The following is a 15,743-nucleotide window of genomic DNA, read 5'->3' as shown; positions in this document are numbered from 1 at the left end:
GGCCAGCTGAAGCAATCGCAGCACCATACCTGCACCTTGGAGAGAAGCAGCCTTACCTCCTTCACTCTCTGCTGCTCACTGCTGCACAGGAACGTCCCAAACAAACAGCTGTACAGGTGATCCAGGATGGTTATCAGGAAGTACTCGTTGAACTCAAACGCTGTAGGAAACTTTGGACAAAACCAGAAAATAGGTGGTTAGGGTTTTAGAACAGTAAATCGCAAATAAAAATAAAATTCTCCCACTCTGTGGCCTTAGTCTCATTTCTAAAACAGGATTTCTCTCTGTTCTCTGGCTGTCTGGATACTCAGGATCATATTTGCTCCTTCCAGGAGCAAGAGTCTCTCTTGGAAAGCTGCTTTACATGTGCAGAGAGGAATTTTGAGCAAAAGCCAGAGGTCTGAAGGGTCTGACCACTGTGTTTACACACACTCAGTGCCGCTTCAAGTCGAAGCTTGTTCTGCACCTAATGACAGACCATGTAACGAGACCATGGACAAAAGGCTGGAGCATATGTGAAATAATACATAAAAAGAAACCAAAATTCCCTGGTGCCAAAAGGAAATAACCTCTGTAGCCCGACAGAGCACCTCCCAGAGGGAAGAGCAGGGAGGCAGCACGTAACTCCGACCAGCAGGACGAACGGAGGTGTGCGGATGGGGCCGTGGTTGCTGTTGATGTACCATGCAGAAACAATCAAACATATCACAGGGAGAACTGGCGCGCCACAAAGGGGCAGAAGGAATACACGCAGTGCGTTGCGTCTATGTGCAAGATGTGCTGGGGAGATGGAGAGGACAGCTGGAGGCCTTCCTCCCTCGGGAAACACCCTTCTCTTCCCAGACTGCCCTGGTTGCAGCTCCTGCCTCACCGGCTGCACATCAGGACGTGGGCTCCTCAGAGCTCTGAGGAGAGCACAAAGGAAGTGACTTCTGAGGAAGGAAATTCTCCCTCCTTCTCTGCCTGGATACAGAACAGCTTCATATCGAGTGGCATCCTTTTTTTACCCCCCATTTCACCTGTTACAGTCCACGATGAGCCTGATTTTTTCAGTCAACTGCCTGACCACTGCTGAGATTTGCTTCAAAATACAGCACAGAGATCACAGCAGACTGTAAGAACTTCCCAGGCCTCACATACCTGGGGAGAAAAAAACCCACCAGCCATAAGGGATCCCTCCTCAACTATGCCTCTGCCATGCCTGATCTCAAGTGAGGAACTCGGCTCCTGGCTCTGTAACTCCAGCATGAACGAGGAGCAACGTGTTTGCCTTCGGGTGTACCGTAGCTTTGTGGACACATGTGCCACCCAGCAATTTACCTGTCTTGTCATTTGCCAGACACAATCGATGAACTGGAGGAAGACAGGAGAGCGATCTGCGTCTGCGTGATTCTTATCTCCATGGCCAACTCTCTGAAACAGAGCCGGACAAAGAACACGAATCACTCAGGGCTTCATGGGGAAAAGGTGGGGGTCTCATCTCCGTCACCCAAGCCCGTATCAACAGCTTTTAGAAGGTTCAAATGAATCTTGATTTTGCTTTGTCCTCATTAGTGGGTAAAGGAGTAAATGATAGCTACTCCCTTAGTCTTTGAAGGGAAATTTCTTTATGGGGATATTTTCATGTTAAATTAAAACAAGAGTTGTTTGAGTAGAGGCTCCAGATGCTATGCTGGCACTGATTTCAGTTAATAGCTAAAGTTCAGAAGGGAAAAAAAAGAAAAAAGAAAAAAGAATGCTTTTTGCTTCGGTTGCAGCTGTTGTCCTGGCTACTTCAGTAGTAGAGTGTGCTGGATCCAACCACTACCTACAGCCACAGCGCGTGGTGATAATCATCACGCAACACCTCGCAGCTTCCAAGCCCTGTACAAACAGTAACCCAGCCCATCTCCTGCCACCTCAAGAGAGGCAATTATGAAAGGATCCCCAGAAGTAGGCCTCCAACCCCGACCATGCTGTGTGGCCTTGGATAAGACATGTGAGGCAAGATTCCTTATTCCTAGGATAGTACATTACTGGCGTGTATTACCCGTGAGCCCTCAGCATGGTACAAAGACAGAACAAGAGCGTGTAAGTAACGGAGCAACCCCCTACCTCTTCTGCAACACTGTTCTCTTAGCAGAGGAAATTGGTATCATCTCCTTTTTACACACTTGGAAGCTAAAATGCTCGTAGTTCAACCACCAGATAACAGTTTTGCTGATGCAGAACCTGAGTTACTCGGTGCCTCAGTTATCCTACCTTCTTTGGAAGTGGTGAACAGCATTCAAGCACACAACCCGCTGTCACTGCATACGTTGTAAACAGACTTTGTTCCAGCCCTTGCCAAAATTAAACAACCACAAGAGAACAGCTATGAGCAAAACACGACAGGAACACAGACTGAAAGGATACTACCGAAGTGCTCTCCCAGTTCCCATCAATGCAAATGGTAACAAACAGCCAAGCCACAGGTTGACACAGCTGCCCCTCTGAAGACTCTAGGCACTCGTCCACAAACTACTCAAGCTGCTGGTCTTTTGCCTGAACAATTAACAAGCCTCCCCAAAAGCAAAATGTGCCCAAAGAAAATGTGAGATCAAGGCCACCAACAAAATCCCCAGCCTCTTCAATACCAAGGCATTTGTTAGATGACAGTGTCCGAGCAGTTTCAGAAAATGGACTGAACTGGAAAAGACAGACGAAACACCCCGGTGGGCCCTGCCAACTCCCAGCAGAAATCCTTATACTGAACCCAGGGCACACTGTTAGGGTAAGCCTGAGCGTGGGAGCCTGATATATCACTCAGGCACCTGACAGGTTTAATACCACCTTGTTCTCCGTATCTCACCAAGACTGCCTCCAAGGAGATGAAGAGATGACTGCAATTATGGGCAGAAAACAGTACCAGTAGTACCCACCTTTCTTCTGCAAGCTCAGCTGGGAGACTTCTCACAGAAAAGGCTAAACTCCTTTGAAATCATTCAAGTTGGGCAGCAACTTTCTGTTCGGTCCCTTCCAAGGGCCAGTAACTCACCAGCTGAAACCTGTGGCCGAAGCTCAGCCACTCCTTCTCCACTAGTACTTCAAAGCCCCTGATGGTTCGGTAGTAGCCATCTAACATGAGCAGAGAGAGGGAAGTGAGCTGGGCTGTCCGGTCCCAGCCATCGCTGCAGTGTACAACCACAGATGTCTTCCCTGACTCCACCTTGTCGGCGATCCGAAGGGCTCCAGCGAGAATGAGCTGGGACAAGAAAAAAAAAAGGTTACAAAAATCTCTTTGGAACAGAAAGTACGCATGAGAAATGGGTAGTGACAACACAGGGCAAACCAAGGGCTCCATCCGCCTCAAGGAGAATGGTAAATCTGTTCCAACTACTTCATCACTAGGAGAGCAAATTGGTTAACACATTTTTTGTTCCAGCAAGATGACAACACATCTAAACCATAATGCAGGCACAACTCTAAAAGAGCCCCTGCTCTAAGCTCATTCTTTGGACAGGTCAAGATTTGAGCCCAGGAGCATTCTGTGTCTGAACATGAAAACAACTGGTCGTTGTTTTGCAACTGCTCAAGAAGCAGACTGGCTCCTTTCTGCATTAACAGGCAGACAGTGTGATCTGGACATTTGTTAGGAGAGAAAGAGCCTAGTTTGAAAGCCAACATTTGTAGAAACTGAAACATTTTGCCCTGGTCATTCTGATTCTGCTTGGATTCCTGTAAGGCTGAGGGGGCAGAATTCCCAACACCTGCTGATCTGGGCCAGGCAGTAATACCAGGATGCCACGAATACCAGAGCAAAGAGGTTGGAAACTCTGGGACTCTTGTGCTCTACCAAGGGTTTTTATGATTACACATTACCCAGGAACCCACTTCACTTTGAAAACACCAACTTTCAGTATTTGAAAACTTCCCTCTCTTGTTTTATTTCCCACCTCTTTAAAATTCCCCATTCCAAGAAACTGGTTTTGTAAATTTAAAATTTCCTATTTAAAAGCAACATTTTTAATCTTCCATTTTCTTATTAATTGAAAGTCTGTCACCAGAGTTAGCTCTGGATAATATTTCCCAATGAACAGACCGGTACAAACCTGTGACTACTCAGCCTCATCCAGTGGATGCATACCTTGATATGCTCAAGCCAGTGAGTTGATTCTAAATTAGACAGCCAGTGAGTCTCCTCGATATTGGGATACACAATTTCTTTCAGTTTTCTCAGCGACTCTCTCATGACATGAATATTGTGAATGTCCAGGAACACTAATTCTGCATTCTGATAGGCATCCTCACTCTCATAGCCTCCTCCTTTAGCCTGAAGAAAAAGAAAATCCATAGAAAATTAACTAAGTGAAAGCATATTTGATATTTGATCCCAATAGTTTGTCCTGAGCAGATATCAGCTGACAAAATACTCCAGTGACTATGCTATCTAAAGCAGGCAGAAAACACTGGATATATCTTACAATTGAGAACAAGCATGTACACAGACACACTTTGTCTCTCTTTCCTACAATAATAATGAATGCTATAACTTTTACTGAATAATATCACATTACGAGCTTTCTTTTTCTCAGTAATTATCATTTATCCCCATTCAAGCTGCTAGCTCATTAGATTCACTACTCTATCATTTACAAATTTACATTCTATTATAGAAGAGTATATCCCACACACTAATTGCCTTTCCTAAGTAGTGGGAAAGTAAAAAACAATTCAACATTAGTGCAGCGAAGCAGTTCTACCATTAAAACATGGATTACAGTGACTGCATGAGACAACAGCAGGAAGAACACAGTGACATTCCTGGACATTAGAGAACCCCAGCTTCCTTCTGAAATTAAAGATCACGATGCCTTATTTTCAGATGTGCTGAGCATCTCCTGCTCCCTTCAGGGTTAACAAGTACAGAGTCTGGTACAGCCAGAGGAGGCAGTTTTTCAACTACATAGAATGAAAAATAGTGATGTACATGATTCAGCATGCTAGAGTCTCTCTGGTAGGTACTACTGACCTCAGTAGCCTGTGTCTTTTTCAGCCACCTTGTTTTTTTTCCTCTTCCAATCTCATTTCAATTTATGGATTAATCCAAATGGACCTTTAGCAGTCATGCTGACATCTACTGCTACCAGTATAGATGTAAAACCGTCTAGAAAATCTTGTCTAGCAAATCTCCCGTCCAGCAAATCAGATCAGTGTGTATGTATCCTCACTGGAAAACTCTCTGTGATCCTGAGGAATGATCTGAAATGTTGGTGTGATGTGTGCTCCAGATGACTAGATTCCCAGCTTTTGACAAAGGAAAGAAAAAAAAACCTACTTTATTGGCTACAGCATTCACACTAGGCCTTGCATCAAATATGAAGATTTTATGGGACTGAGCATTAGAATCCATGATGGCTTGAAGGTACTTTTCATCTTCCTTGCTTCGTTTGCCACTCACTCCCACCATTGGCTGGCTACTGCGAGTGATGGTTGCTTGACTTTCTGGGTGAATCCATGACAATACCTGTGGAAACAAATGAGAAAGAAATGAGGGAAAATATGGATTCATTAAACCAGTGAAGTGTTTTACCTGCAATGGCTTGCTCTGGGACCCTGCCATACACTAGTTGGTTCCAAAAGGCTGGAATCCATTAAATCGTGATTGAATGAAACTTACTGTACTTATTTGCTCTGTACTTATTCGTTCTGGTTACCTTCACAAAGCTGAAACAAACAAGAGGTGACTGAATAGGCTTAAGTCTGAAAGTCATTGTTGTGTGAGTCACAAACACACCTCCTCCCTCTGCAATCACTGGGCTATGTCTTACCCTACTTCATACCATATAAAATTTAAGCACTTTGGGAACAGATTTAATTTTCTATAAGGATAAGAAGTAAAACAGTACATTTTCTGTTACTGCTGAAATAAACACCACAGTGATGTCATTTGTCTTGGTTTGATTTAATGAGCATTTTCTCTACAAGTATCCCTAAGTATTCCTCTATCCTAGAAGTAAGAGCAGGCCAGACAAATGTCAACAACCAAACAGGACTACTCTGCATTTCCCAGGAACTGAACTGAGATTCAATCTGGGTTGTGCTAAGCTATCTTATCTTCTCGTTTTGGTTTAGTCTACATCTCTTTCACAACAGTACTTCCAGTAGATAATGCTGTTTTCTAACTTCTCAAACATGCTGCTGTCACTTTTATTATCCACTGACCATTTATTTGCTCCCTGGAATCCACTAAGCCCGATCTTGGCATTATTTATGGCCCAAAGGTATGTAACAAAGCCACATCAAAGCAGCTTCTCTTGTTGCACTCACTGGTATGCGTCCTCTTGATCTGAAAGATGCTACTCGTTTTAATTCTTCATCGGGAATGTTTACGGGCACAGCTAGAATGGCAGGGTACGTATCGCACAGCTCATAGCGCTCGTTAATCTTGGTCAACCTCCAGCTTTCGTTGGGAATTCCCTAAAGAGTAAACAACAGCAGGTTAGCAAACAAGTTGCTCTGAGGCCTTGGCGCAGTCAAATTCCAAGACCTGAAATTCAAGGCAACTTTTGCTAATGAAGGACATTTAGGGTCAGAGCCCAAGACTGCATTGTCTTGCTAACTTGCATTTCAGAGAGGTAGATGTTTTGCTCAGGTCATTTAAGAAAAGGAAAATTAGAAGACCGCAGGCAGGCTCATCCATGACAAACGAACCGTGGAGGCTACAGATGAGGCGATCCCCTGAGAGCTTCTTTAACATGACTCCTGTTCTCACAGTGGTGCTTACAGGAGGGCCAGGAGCAGGGCAGAACTGGCGGCTGACAGCCCCGCTCCTCCCACAGCACTTAGCTCAAACGTGGTGAGTGGCAACTGGAGACAGAAAGCAGAGTTCCCAGACGGGATGGAGGGGAGGTCAGAAGGGAGAGCAGGCAGTAGAACACCTCAAAAATCAATGCCAAGGGACATGAAGAGACTACTGGGTCGACAAAGACTTTCCATTTGTAAATAAGGACTACTGTATGGCACAGGAGTGCATCCAGTGTCATTTGCTCAGGGGCATTTTGTACAGGAAAGTAGCAAAGGGTACTTCTCTTTCGTGCCTTATTCAGTGCCTGCGGCACAGCTGTGCAATCTCCTAACATCACCAACAGCCTCATAACTGCATGTTTCTAGCTGTGTGCCTGTATGTGATCTGCACAGGGATGGGTACCTGCAGGGTTCCCCTCATCCTAAGCTACGTCAGTCTGACTTGGGCTGGGAGAGGCACACACTCAGCGTGCCCTAGGTGAGAAGCAACCCACAGCTTCCCAGACGATGCCCTCCAGGTAACTCCTGAAGCGCAACAGGATCCTGAAAACCTGCAGACTTAGTTTGGCCAACGCTGGGAGGCAGCAAACCAAAACAGCACGGTTCCCTCTGCATGCCTGCACGGAGAGGTTTAGACACATGCTGGGGGTAAGCACTGACACTGAGCATCTCTGGGAAGAAGTAACATCTACTACAGGTCCTCTATGCAGTGAGTACGGCCAGGGTGTTGAGCAGAGAGCCTGTTTTAGAGGAAGATCAGCTCTAAATATATGCTTTTGCTCTAATAAACACTGCTTCACTTTAAGGAAGGTGGTGGGAGGCTGATTACCGCTGCCAAGGCTCCCGGGGGAAATAAATGACAGATCTAACCCAAGTCAGATGAGCTGTGGTAATTAGGGCTGACCCACCCCGACGGCAGGCAGTTCCCCACGGGAGCAGCGAGTCATACTGTCAGAGCAGGTTGTGGACAGACACCTGAGGCGGCAGAGGACAGACCTCCTGTCTCATACTGCTCACACCCAGCTTGTGAACCACCCTGGTCCTGAGGCCCGCCCTGGGAAGGAAATGCTGCTACAAGGAATTAGCAGAGCTGCTAGGATCATGGGTATCCAAAAACCTCAGAGAAAAGCTGGTTTTGGTGCTGTCCGAAACCAAAAAAGTGGCAGAAACCTTGAATAAACTACACATACACACAGCCCAAACTTATTGATGGGTGTGAGCCCTGCGAGACCAACTGCTTTTGTTTTAAAGTGTAACTTCATGAAAAGCGTTGACCTCGAATGCTGTGTTCAGCTTTGGGCCCCTCAGTACAAGAAGGACATCGAGGCCCTGCAGCAGGTCCAGAGAAGGGCTACGAAGCTGGGGAAGGGCCTGGAGCACAAGCCCTGTGAGGAGCATCTGAGGGAACTGGGGGTGTTTGGTCTGGAGAAGAGGAGGCTCAGGGCAGACCTCATTGCTCTCTGCAGCTACCTGAAAGGAAGCTGTGGGGAGCTGGGGGTCGGCCTCTTCTCACAGGTAACTAGTGATAGGACTAGAGGGAATGGCCTCAAGTTGTGCCAGGGGAGGTTCAGGCTGGAAATGAGGAGACATTTCTTCTCAGAAAGAGCAGTCAGGCATTGGGACGGGTTGCACAGGGAGGTGGTGGGGTCACCGTCCCTGTGGGTGTTCAAGGAAAGGCTGGGCCTGGTGCTTAGGGACATGGTTTAGCAGGTGACATTGGTGGTAGAGCGATGGTTGGACCAGATGATCTTGGAGGCCCTTTCCAACCCTAACGATTCTGTGATTCTGTGCTCAGCATGTGCTGTGCTGTACGTAGTAAGGCTGAGACCTCCTGGGTCCACCAGCTCTACAGCCAGCCAGGGAACAGCAGGACTCCTGCTCCTGGGGGATGCTGCGATTCAAGGCTCCTGTGCCAGGGGAAAGCTGGCACTGTCCATCAGCAGTGATCAGATTGCTACCTGGAAGTGAACTAACAGTAAATGACTAAATTGTCCTCAGTCCTATCCTAATGAGTACTGTGAGAAACAAAGTTGTGTTTTTGCAGTAGAGAACTAATTTTCTGTATTCCAAGGTAGTTGTGTAGTCATAAGGAGAAATGCTAAGTAGCTAAGTGGACAGTAGAAGGCCTCACTGTTCCAAAAGAAGGTGGAAGGTTGAGAAAAACAGGATGAGCAGTGTGAGAACACTAAAACAAAGATCACAAGTTCTCAAAACATAAGAAAGGAGAAATTAAAGGGTTGAAAAAAAAGAAAAATTGTACATATATGGTATAGAGGAGCATCGAGTAGCTTGTGAACCTGTAGTACTCAGCCAATGAGGAAACAGGGCAGGTGATCAGGTGTCGGGTAATAGGGAATAAAAGGTTATGATTTGTTTACTAAAATGTGCTCCTAATTGACAGGACACCTGCCATTGCAATCACGAATAAAATAGCTTCACAGAAGATCCTGTCTGAAGAAAATTATTTGAGATGTTTCTCACAGTACGTGACTGTGCCGCATCCATCAACAATGCTCGGAGATTTCGCCCCTTCCACCCCCAAATTAGAATCAAAACTATACTGTTGGCACAGTCTTGGCAAGTAAAACGGGCTGACAAGCAGTTGCACGGAAGAAGAGCTTCCTTTCATTCTAGTGATGCTCACAGAGAAGATTAAGCAGTTAGTGGCACTGCAAAGCATCCTCTTCACAACGCTGGGCAGGATGGCTTCAGCACACGCTGCTTAGTTCAGAACTGACACTTCCAAAGCTCCAAGTCTTGCAGCTGTCCTCTTGCTGCCACCGTGACAAATCCGAACGAAATCTTTCCTCTACAATAGCCCAGACCAAGAAAATCCATGACAACCTCCAGAGAAAGAAAAGGGTGTGTGTCACTGAGGTTTTCACTTCCTTTGAATCACAGGGGATGTCTGCTTTCCCCGGCACAGGAGCCTTGAATCACAGCACCACCCAAAGAGGACTCTGGATTCAGATCATGATTTTCTCTAAGGACTCGAAGCAAGCAGAATTAAGCAAAGTGGGCTAAGAAGAGGAGCTGAATTCACATCTTCCCAGGACATTTGCTGTGACGCGGTGTAACTAATGCATTTATTCATGCTGCTTCAGATTTGCACTTTCTCCAGCTGGAATCAATAGAAAAAGTTAAACATGATGTGAGGAAATACCAACGTGCTTTATATAAGATGCATTGCACTGCTTCCTGGTAAGTGGTAAGCACCCAAAAGCCTAGTATCAAGTCAACCCAAACTGTTACTGATGCAACTCAGGAATCATCTGAAGGCTCAGGACCAGCACCAGGAGCAGGAGGAACCCAAGCATGCCTCACTAACGGGGTACAGCAATCCTGAAGCTGCTGGGGAACGTGGCTGCCAAATAAGCATGTTAGTTGACATGCTGCCCCAATTGGTGCACAAGGTCTGTCTTCTCCAAGGCTCTTCTGATGCCTTTTCTGGGATAAGTACTAATGCTCAGCTTAACATCTAGTTAAATCCCAGCTATCTTTTTTTGTGTGTTACCCAGTACATTTATACTTCCAATCTGCTGGCAGAGCATCTTCATGCATGGATAGAGATGCTCAAACACCATCACCCAAAAGAGAGACTGAAGCTATGCCTGAACTTGCGATGAAGTCGCCCCAGTGCTCGGTTACGCTCCTTACAGCCACATCATCTAACCACAAAGACACAGCTGTTGCACCATCTCCACGCACAAAGCAGACTCAGTCTTCCTCTGGCTAGTCACTCCTGCCTTACTTCAGCCGCCCGTGCTCAGTTATCACTTGACCTACATGCTGCATGCCTTCTGGAGTTCACTTTGTCTGCAGGTTAAAACTGCTGGACAAACCATCAGCACTTTCAATCAGCACCTTTCAAAGCACACAGACATGTTTAAATTTAAGCAGATGACAATCTTTCATTGACAGGAAAAAACAAACATCATGTCCTCGCCGGGCAGGATCTCTCTGCTGGACCCAACCGACTGATGCTGAGCTTAGCCACGCACGTGCACCCTGAGCTGCAGTAGGCAAGGCAAGGAGGACCCTGAGTTACAGACCAGCAGTTCCCCTCCCAAACTGGTTTTGGGCCACAAGACGCCAAGATGCTGAGCATATTAGCTCAGGCGCATCCCTGCACCAACAGAGGGTAGAGCTGCCAGAGCCGAGCTGGCCCCTCTGCCATCTGCTCAGCCCAGGTTGTCTCCACTCGTCACAAGAGAGCTGTGACCTGTTTTGCAGTAGAGACACACCTTGCATAAGCAGATTCTCAGTTAAACTACAGGACATTTGATGATTCATTTCTCATTTTTCTCTCCTAAATTGTACACGCCATTCCTCTGTAGGTCTCTGTTCTCGTGCTCTAACTCCCCCACTCTGGTTGTGAACCGATGCTTGCCACTTCCAGCTTCTCTTCTAAATAATTCGTTTCCACATGCTTTCTCTGAAAGCAGCAGCCACAGCCCTGTACTGTGGCTCCCTGGTACTTAAGACCAGAGCATAGGATTAGACAAGCACAACTTCTGTAGGGAAACATCACACATTTCCAACTTCACAACCCCTTGTAATATTTTCCAAATCCTCCCCACCTTGTTAAGGAAAATGAAAGCTTTAAGTTACTCCAAAGGCATCTCAAGGCCTTTTGGTTTCAGCTGAGTCTTACTCACTTTGCAATTCTGTTTCATGCTCTGCCAGCCCGTGTGTAATAAAAATCAGGGAGCAATTTCAGTTTTAAATTTCATTTGCCACATGTGATTCCATTTACTGACTAAATCCCAAATCTCTCTGAGTTCCTTTTGTTCTCCACAGGTTGTTTATTACTCCCCGTAGTTTTACACAATCGCAGATTTTTAATAAGTTACATATTTCCATCTTTCCCAAGAACACTAGCAGCGAAGTTGGAGGTTTACTGAATGTCTTTCCTAATTGCTAAAATCTCTATCATATCAACACACTTCTATTAATCTGAAAAAAATCCTTACGCAGAACTTGCCATGTCTAACAGTGTAGACATAGATCCTACCATGGATCCTCCTCTAAAAGTCTTTTCTAGATGCCTTGTAGTTGGCTTCTGCTCCCCTCTCTGCATCCCTGCTCCCACAGGGAACCAACTGGCCTTGCCTAAAATGCACCAAGTTAACGCCTGACCGTACTGCTGGGTTGCTTATGCCCTAGGCCACCTCTTCCATATTAGTTTTTAAACCAATTCCAAAAGGTCCTGCAGATAGTGCACGCGTCCTGCTCTTCTATTTCTGATCACAATTCATACAGGCAGAGACAGGTAATCCCATTATCTGATTTGATGATGCCAGTTTTGTTTCACTGTTAACGAATCCCTGCTGCCATTTCAGGACGTAATCCTGATTTATTGTAGTAGTAGTTATTGCTTTAACAGAACACGGCTGGAGAAAGAAAAAAAGGCTAAGACATTCACACAGATAAATTGAACATCCATAGTTATAAATGCCAAAATTAAATAAACAGACTGAAATATCTTAAAGTTTTGGAGGGAAAATAAAACTTCATGTTGCAGAACCTAAATCAACTCTAACGAAAGGGATGAAATTCTCCTCCTGGCCAGCTTACAACACAAACATCTACCGCAGCATGGTTTGCCTCTTCTTCAGCAGCTGGCATTGGTCACTTTGGGAGATAAGCTGTTGGGACAGATGGATTGTGTGATCTGGAATGGGAATGACTGTGGTCCATCATGGGTAGAATTCAGATAGGCCATGGCTGCAAATATCCCAGTTTGGATTCATTTTTGCAGTTACCAATATAAGCAAATGGCTGGGGGCGTTAGCATATGGACACCAGTTTGGTTTCTTGACGTAAAAGCAGTCGGGCTAAGTTCTTCCTGTCCACTCAAAAATGACACAAAGGCAGGTCATAACAAGAGGAGCTCATGTTGAAGCAACGTCACGACCATGAGATTCTTAACATACAACCTCACACGACCAGAAACAAAGACCCCGTGACACTGAGTCTTATTTGCTTTCCAGAAAGACCATGAAAAGCTTCAGATCTCATGCACTTAAATAAGCCTGTATCCTTCCACTGCATAATCAAGCTCCTGACAAATCTAAGGTATGGCCAGTCACAATATAGAAGCTAATATGGACAGAAAAGCCCTATATGCTAAAAACAGACATGACAGGATTGAGAAGCTGGGTTAATTTACCTTGAAATCCTCAAAAGTCACCCTTCCTTCTTTCCAGGTATTGTAAGAATGTCTTTTATCCTCCATCTTTTTTAACTGAAGCTTAGCTAAGTGTATGTTGTGCTTTTCAACAGAGATTATTTTGATAGCAAACACATACCCTTTAGTCTTTACACCAAAGTTCCCAGTCCTATAAAGAAACATCTTTCCCACACAACTTGGGTTGCAGATCCTTCTATATAAAACAGATCATTAAAATACTACCAGGAGGTAAGACTGTAAATGCAGCAATAACCTCTGCATTATCTGGTATAAATAGTCAAAGTCAAACAGATCATAACTAATTTGAGTTTGTCTCTATGATTTTGCACTGTGCTATCTCATTGCAAAATACATACTTTTTTTGTAATGAAGATAGGGGGTAAAATTCATCTCACTTTCAAATAGCAGCCTAGAAGCCAGTGATCTATCTTAGGCAGCTATTTTAGGAGGGAACAAATCACCCCCAACAGTGAAGCGCTCTCTCCCCATCTGTTAATGACAGGCCTAGATAAGCAATTTAGAAGGCATGCCCAGATTTTAGAAGACTAAAGCTAGTAAAATGAATCCCCTCCCTAGGTTTTGGATGTTAGGAATCAGATGAACAACTAAACTGGGACATAGGTCTTGTTTTCTTCTGTTTTATGGGAAAGATCCAAATAAATCTTTAAATTACATGGCTGTAAACGTCTTAATTTTACACAGGAAAATTGATTTTATCCTGACAGATCTGGATGAGGCAAAAGTTTATTGTATCCAGGGCAGAACTGCCACCAAATCATGTTGTTTCCTCAACTTGAGGATTTTATGTGAAGAATAAGTTAATTATAAAAAAAATAATAATAATAATTACTTATATCTTTTTCCCCAGGGAGAAACATTCTGATTTTTATGCTGGCATTCCTTATTGACAGCCTGTGACTTCACAATCATTAAAACCTTTGACCAGCCTTTTCTAGATGCATTACAACTGTCCCTACTCTGATTCCTCAAGAAAATGAAGGCATTCTACACTATTTGTTTCCTCCCAAGTTCCTTTCTGAGATACCTTATAGAAATCTGGAAAGAATTAGAACTAATAGAAGCATGAATAGAGACGTGAAACTCAATAATGAGATGCCTATACCTGCAAAAATACCTACCTCAGTTCCTTACCACCAGCAGTGGCTGACGACTAAGCCAGAGCATTAGTCTTTTCTACCAAAGCCTGACGTCAGCCTTCTGCAGCCTGAACAATCTCCCAGTGGATGCTACTACCTCTAAGGCTGCACTGCTGTCATCAGTCACTGCACTACGGAGAACAACGTCCTAGTCCACTTCGCAAGACATTTGTCAGCAGGATCGTTCTCTGTTCCATGCAACCTGTAATTATATTGCTGCACGGAGCCTCACTTTTGAAAAGCAGAGAGGATGAGGAAGGATGTGGCACAGTACTCACCTGTCTTCTGTACTCCCAAATGGGGTCATACACCTTCCATCCATTTTCTGGGAAAACCTCTTTGTACTCAAACGCGAAAAGTGGCTGAAAGAAAAAAACTTGCTCTTAAGAGCCCACTCAGAGCTCATTTTCAGGATGTTTAATATCTACAATAACAACTCTTAACTGGTCCTACTACTTTTCTTTTAGGGTTTTGTGAAAAAGATCAACGCACTTGCTGTAGTAGGTAATTTGTACAACAACAATGTACCTTCCTCTGTACCCCTGATCCTTCTTGCCCATGACCCAAAACTTCATGGACAAAAAGGCGTTTATCCTAAAAAAGAGAAAGAAAAGACTACTTGTGCAAGAACACTCTTACACATTAAGAACTAGACCCTTTCAACATGGTCATGATCCTAGGCAACCTGCTCTAGGTGGCCCTGCTTGAACAGAAGGGCTGGACCAGATGACCTCCAACCTCAACTATCCAGCGATTGTGTGATTCAGCCAGTATTTGAAGCAACAATTGCAGAGTCATAAAATGACAGAACAGATGAACTGCATTCCAGATTTGGGAGCAGCGCAGTCACCATTAGTTGCAAATCTTTGATGGATGTCACTGTGCTTTGAATATTTTCCATCCATTACAAGGATGATCAGTATGTCATTCTCCATTCATGAAGTAATCCAGCCCCATAGCTGTAGACTTTTCCTGTTTTCTATACAATCTAAATTCCTACAGAACTAATTTTCAGACTGATTTAAAAATCAGCATTTCTACTTGTTCAACAAAAAACGCACCATGAGAATATTGTACCAGACAGATGAGACTCAACAAAACAGCTTACTGCCACTCTGCCACACCTTTTGGTAATGGGGCAGGGGGAGAAAAACCCCAAACACTTACCAGATTATTTGAAACTGGGAAAGCATACTTCATCAAGTTCTCAAATATGGATCGTCTAGTTCTCCCTTCAGGCTTATGAGCAAATCGTAAGTTTCTAATGTCCTAGGAAAAAGAAGGAAGTCAAACTGTAGGATTTCTAACTCCCTTGAGCAGCCAAAGGAACTCCAAAACCCAGCATTCAACACATGCTCACATCATGATGTTCTTGTAGTACCACTTTAGTACTGCACATTGAACAGTGCTGCACAGCAACTCAGCTTGGCTCAAAGCCTCCAACAAAGCCTGCCGCAACCACGGCAGAGCAAAGGGAGCGCAGAGGTCCAACTAATCAGCAGTGCCTTGCCTCTAAACGAAGCTCTCTACCTGCTGAAAACCTAGGGGAGAGCCCTGGCTCAGGGACAGGCTCTCTCTGATCGGCAGGACTTTGTGAGACAGACCTCCCAGCTCTTACTGGGCTCCCA

The 15,743-nt window shown here is 44.8% G+C and overlaps 1 protein-coding gene across 6 annotated transcripts in view; it reads right to left on the bottom strand.

The window, feature by feature from the left end:
* Positions 1 to 15,743, bottom strand: part of MTMR2 (myotubularin related protein 2) — a 61,835-nt gene that overhangs the window by 4,516 nt on the left and 41,576 nt on the right. For all 6 annotated transcript variants that reach the window (XM_080607298.1, XM_080607302.1, XM_080607299.1 and 3 more), the window contains 8 exons: positions 15,283 to 15,384; positions 14,394 to 14,477; positions 6,289 to 6,438; positions 5,297 to 5,485; positions 4,106 to 4,291; positions 3,017 to 3,223; positions 1,321 to 1,413; positions 57 to 170 (listed from right to left, as the gene is read on the bottom strand). In XM_080607298.1, the coding sequence (XP_080463424.1) occupies positions 57 to 170; positions 1,321 to 1,413; positions 3,017 to 3,223; positions 4,106 to 4,291; positions 5,297 to 5,485; positions 6,289 to 6,438; positions 14,394 to 14,477; positions 15,283 to 15,384 (1,125 nt within the window). The remainder of the gene's footprint in view (positions 1 to 56; positions 171 to 1,320; positions 1,414 to 3,016; positions 3,224 to 4,105; positions 4,292 to 5,296; positions 5,486 to 6,288; positions 6,439 to 14,393; positions 14,478 to 15,282; positions 15,385 to 15,743) is intronic.

The sequence above is a fragment of the Anser brachyrhynchus genome, assembly GCF_964034855.1.
Source record: "Anser brachyrhynchus genome assembly, chromosome: 1".
NCBI lineage: Eukaryota > Metazoa > Chordata > Aves > Anseriformes > Anatidae > Anser > Anser brachyrhynchus.
Note: the sequence above shows the minus strand (reverse complement) of the source record. Positions and strands in the feature narration are given on the sequence as shown.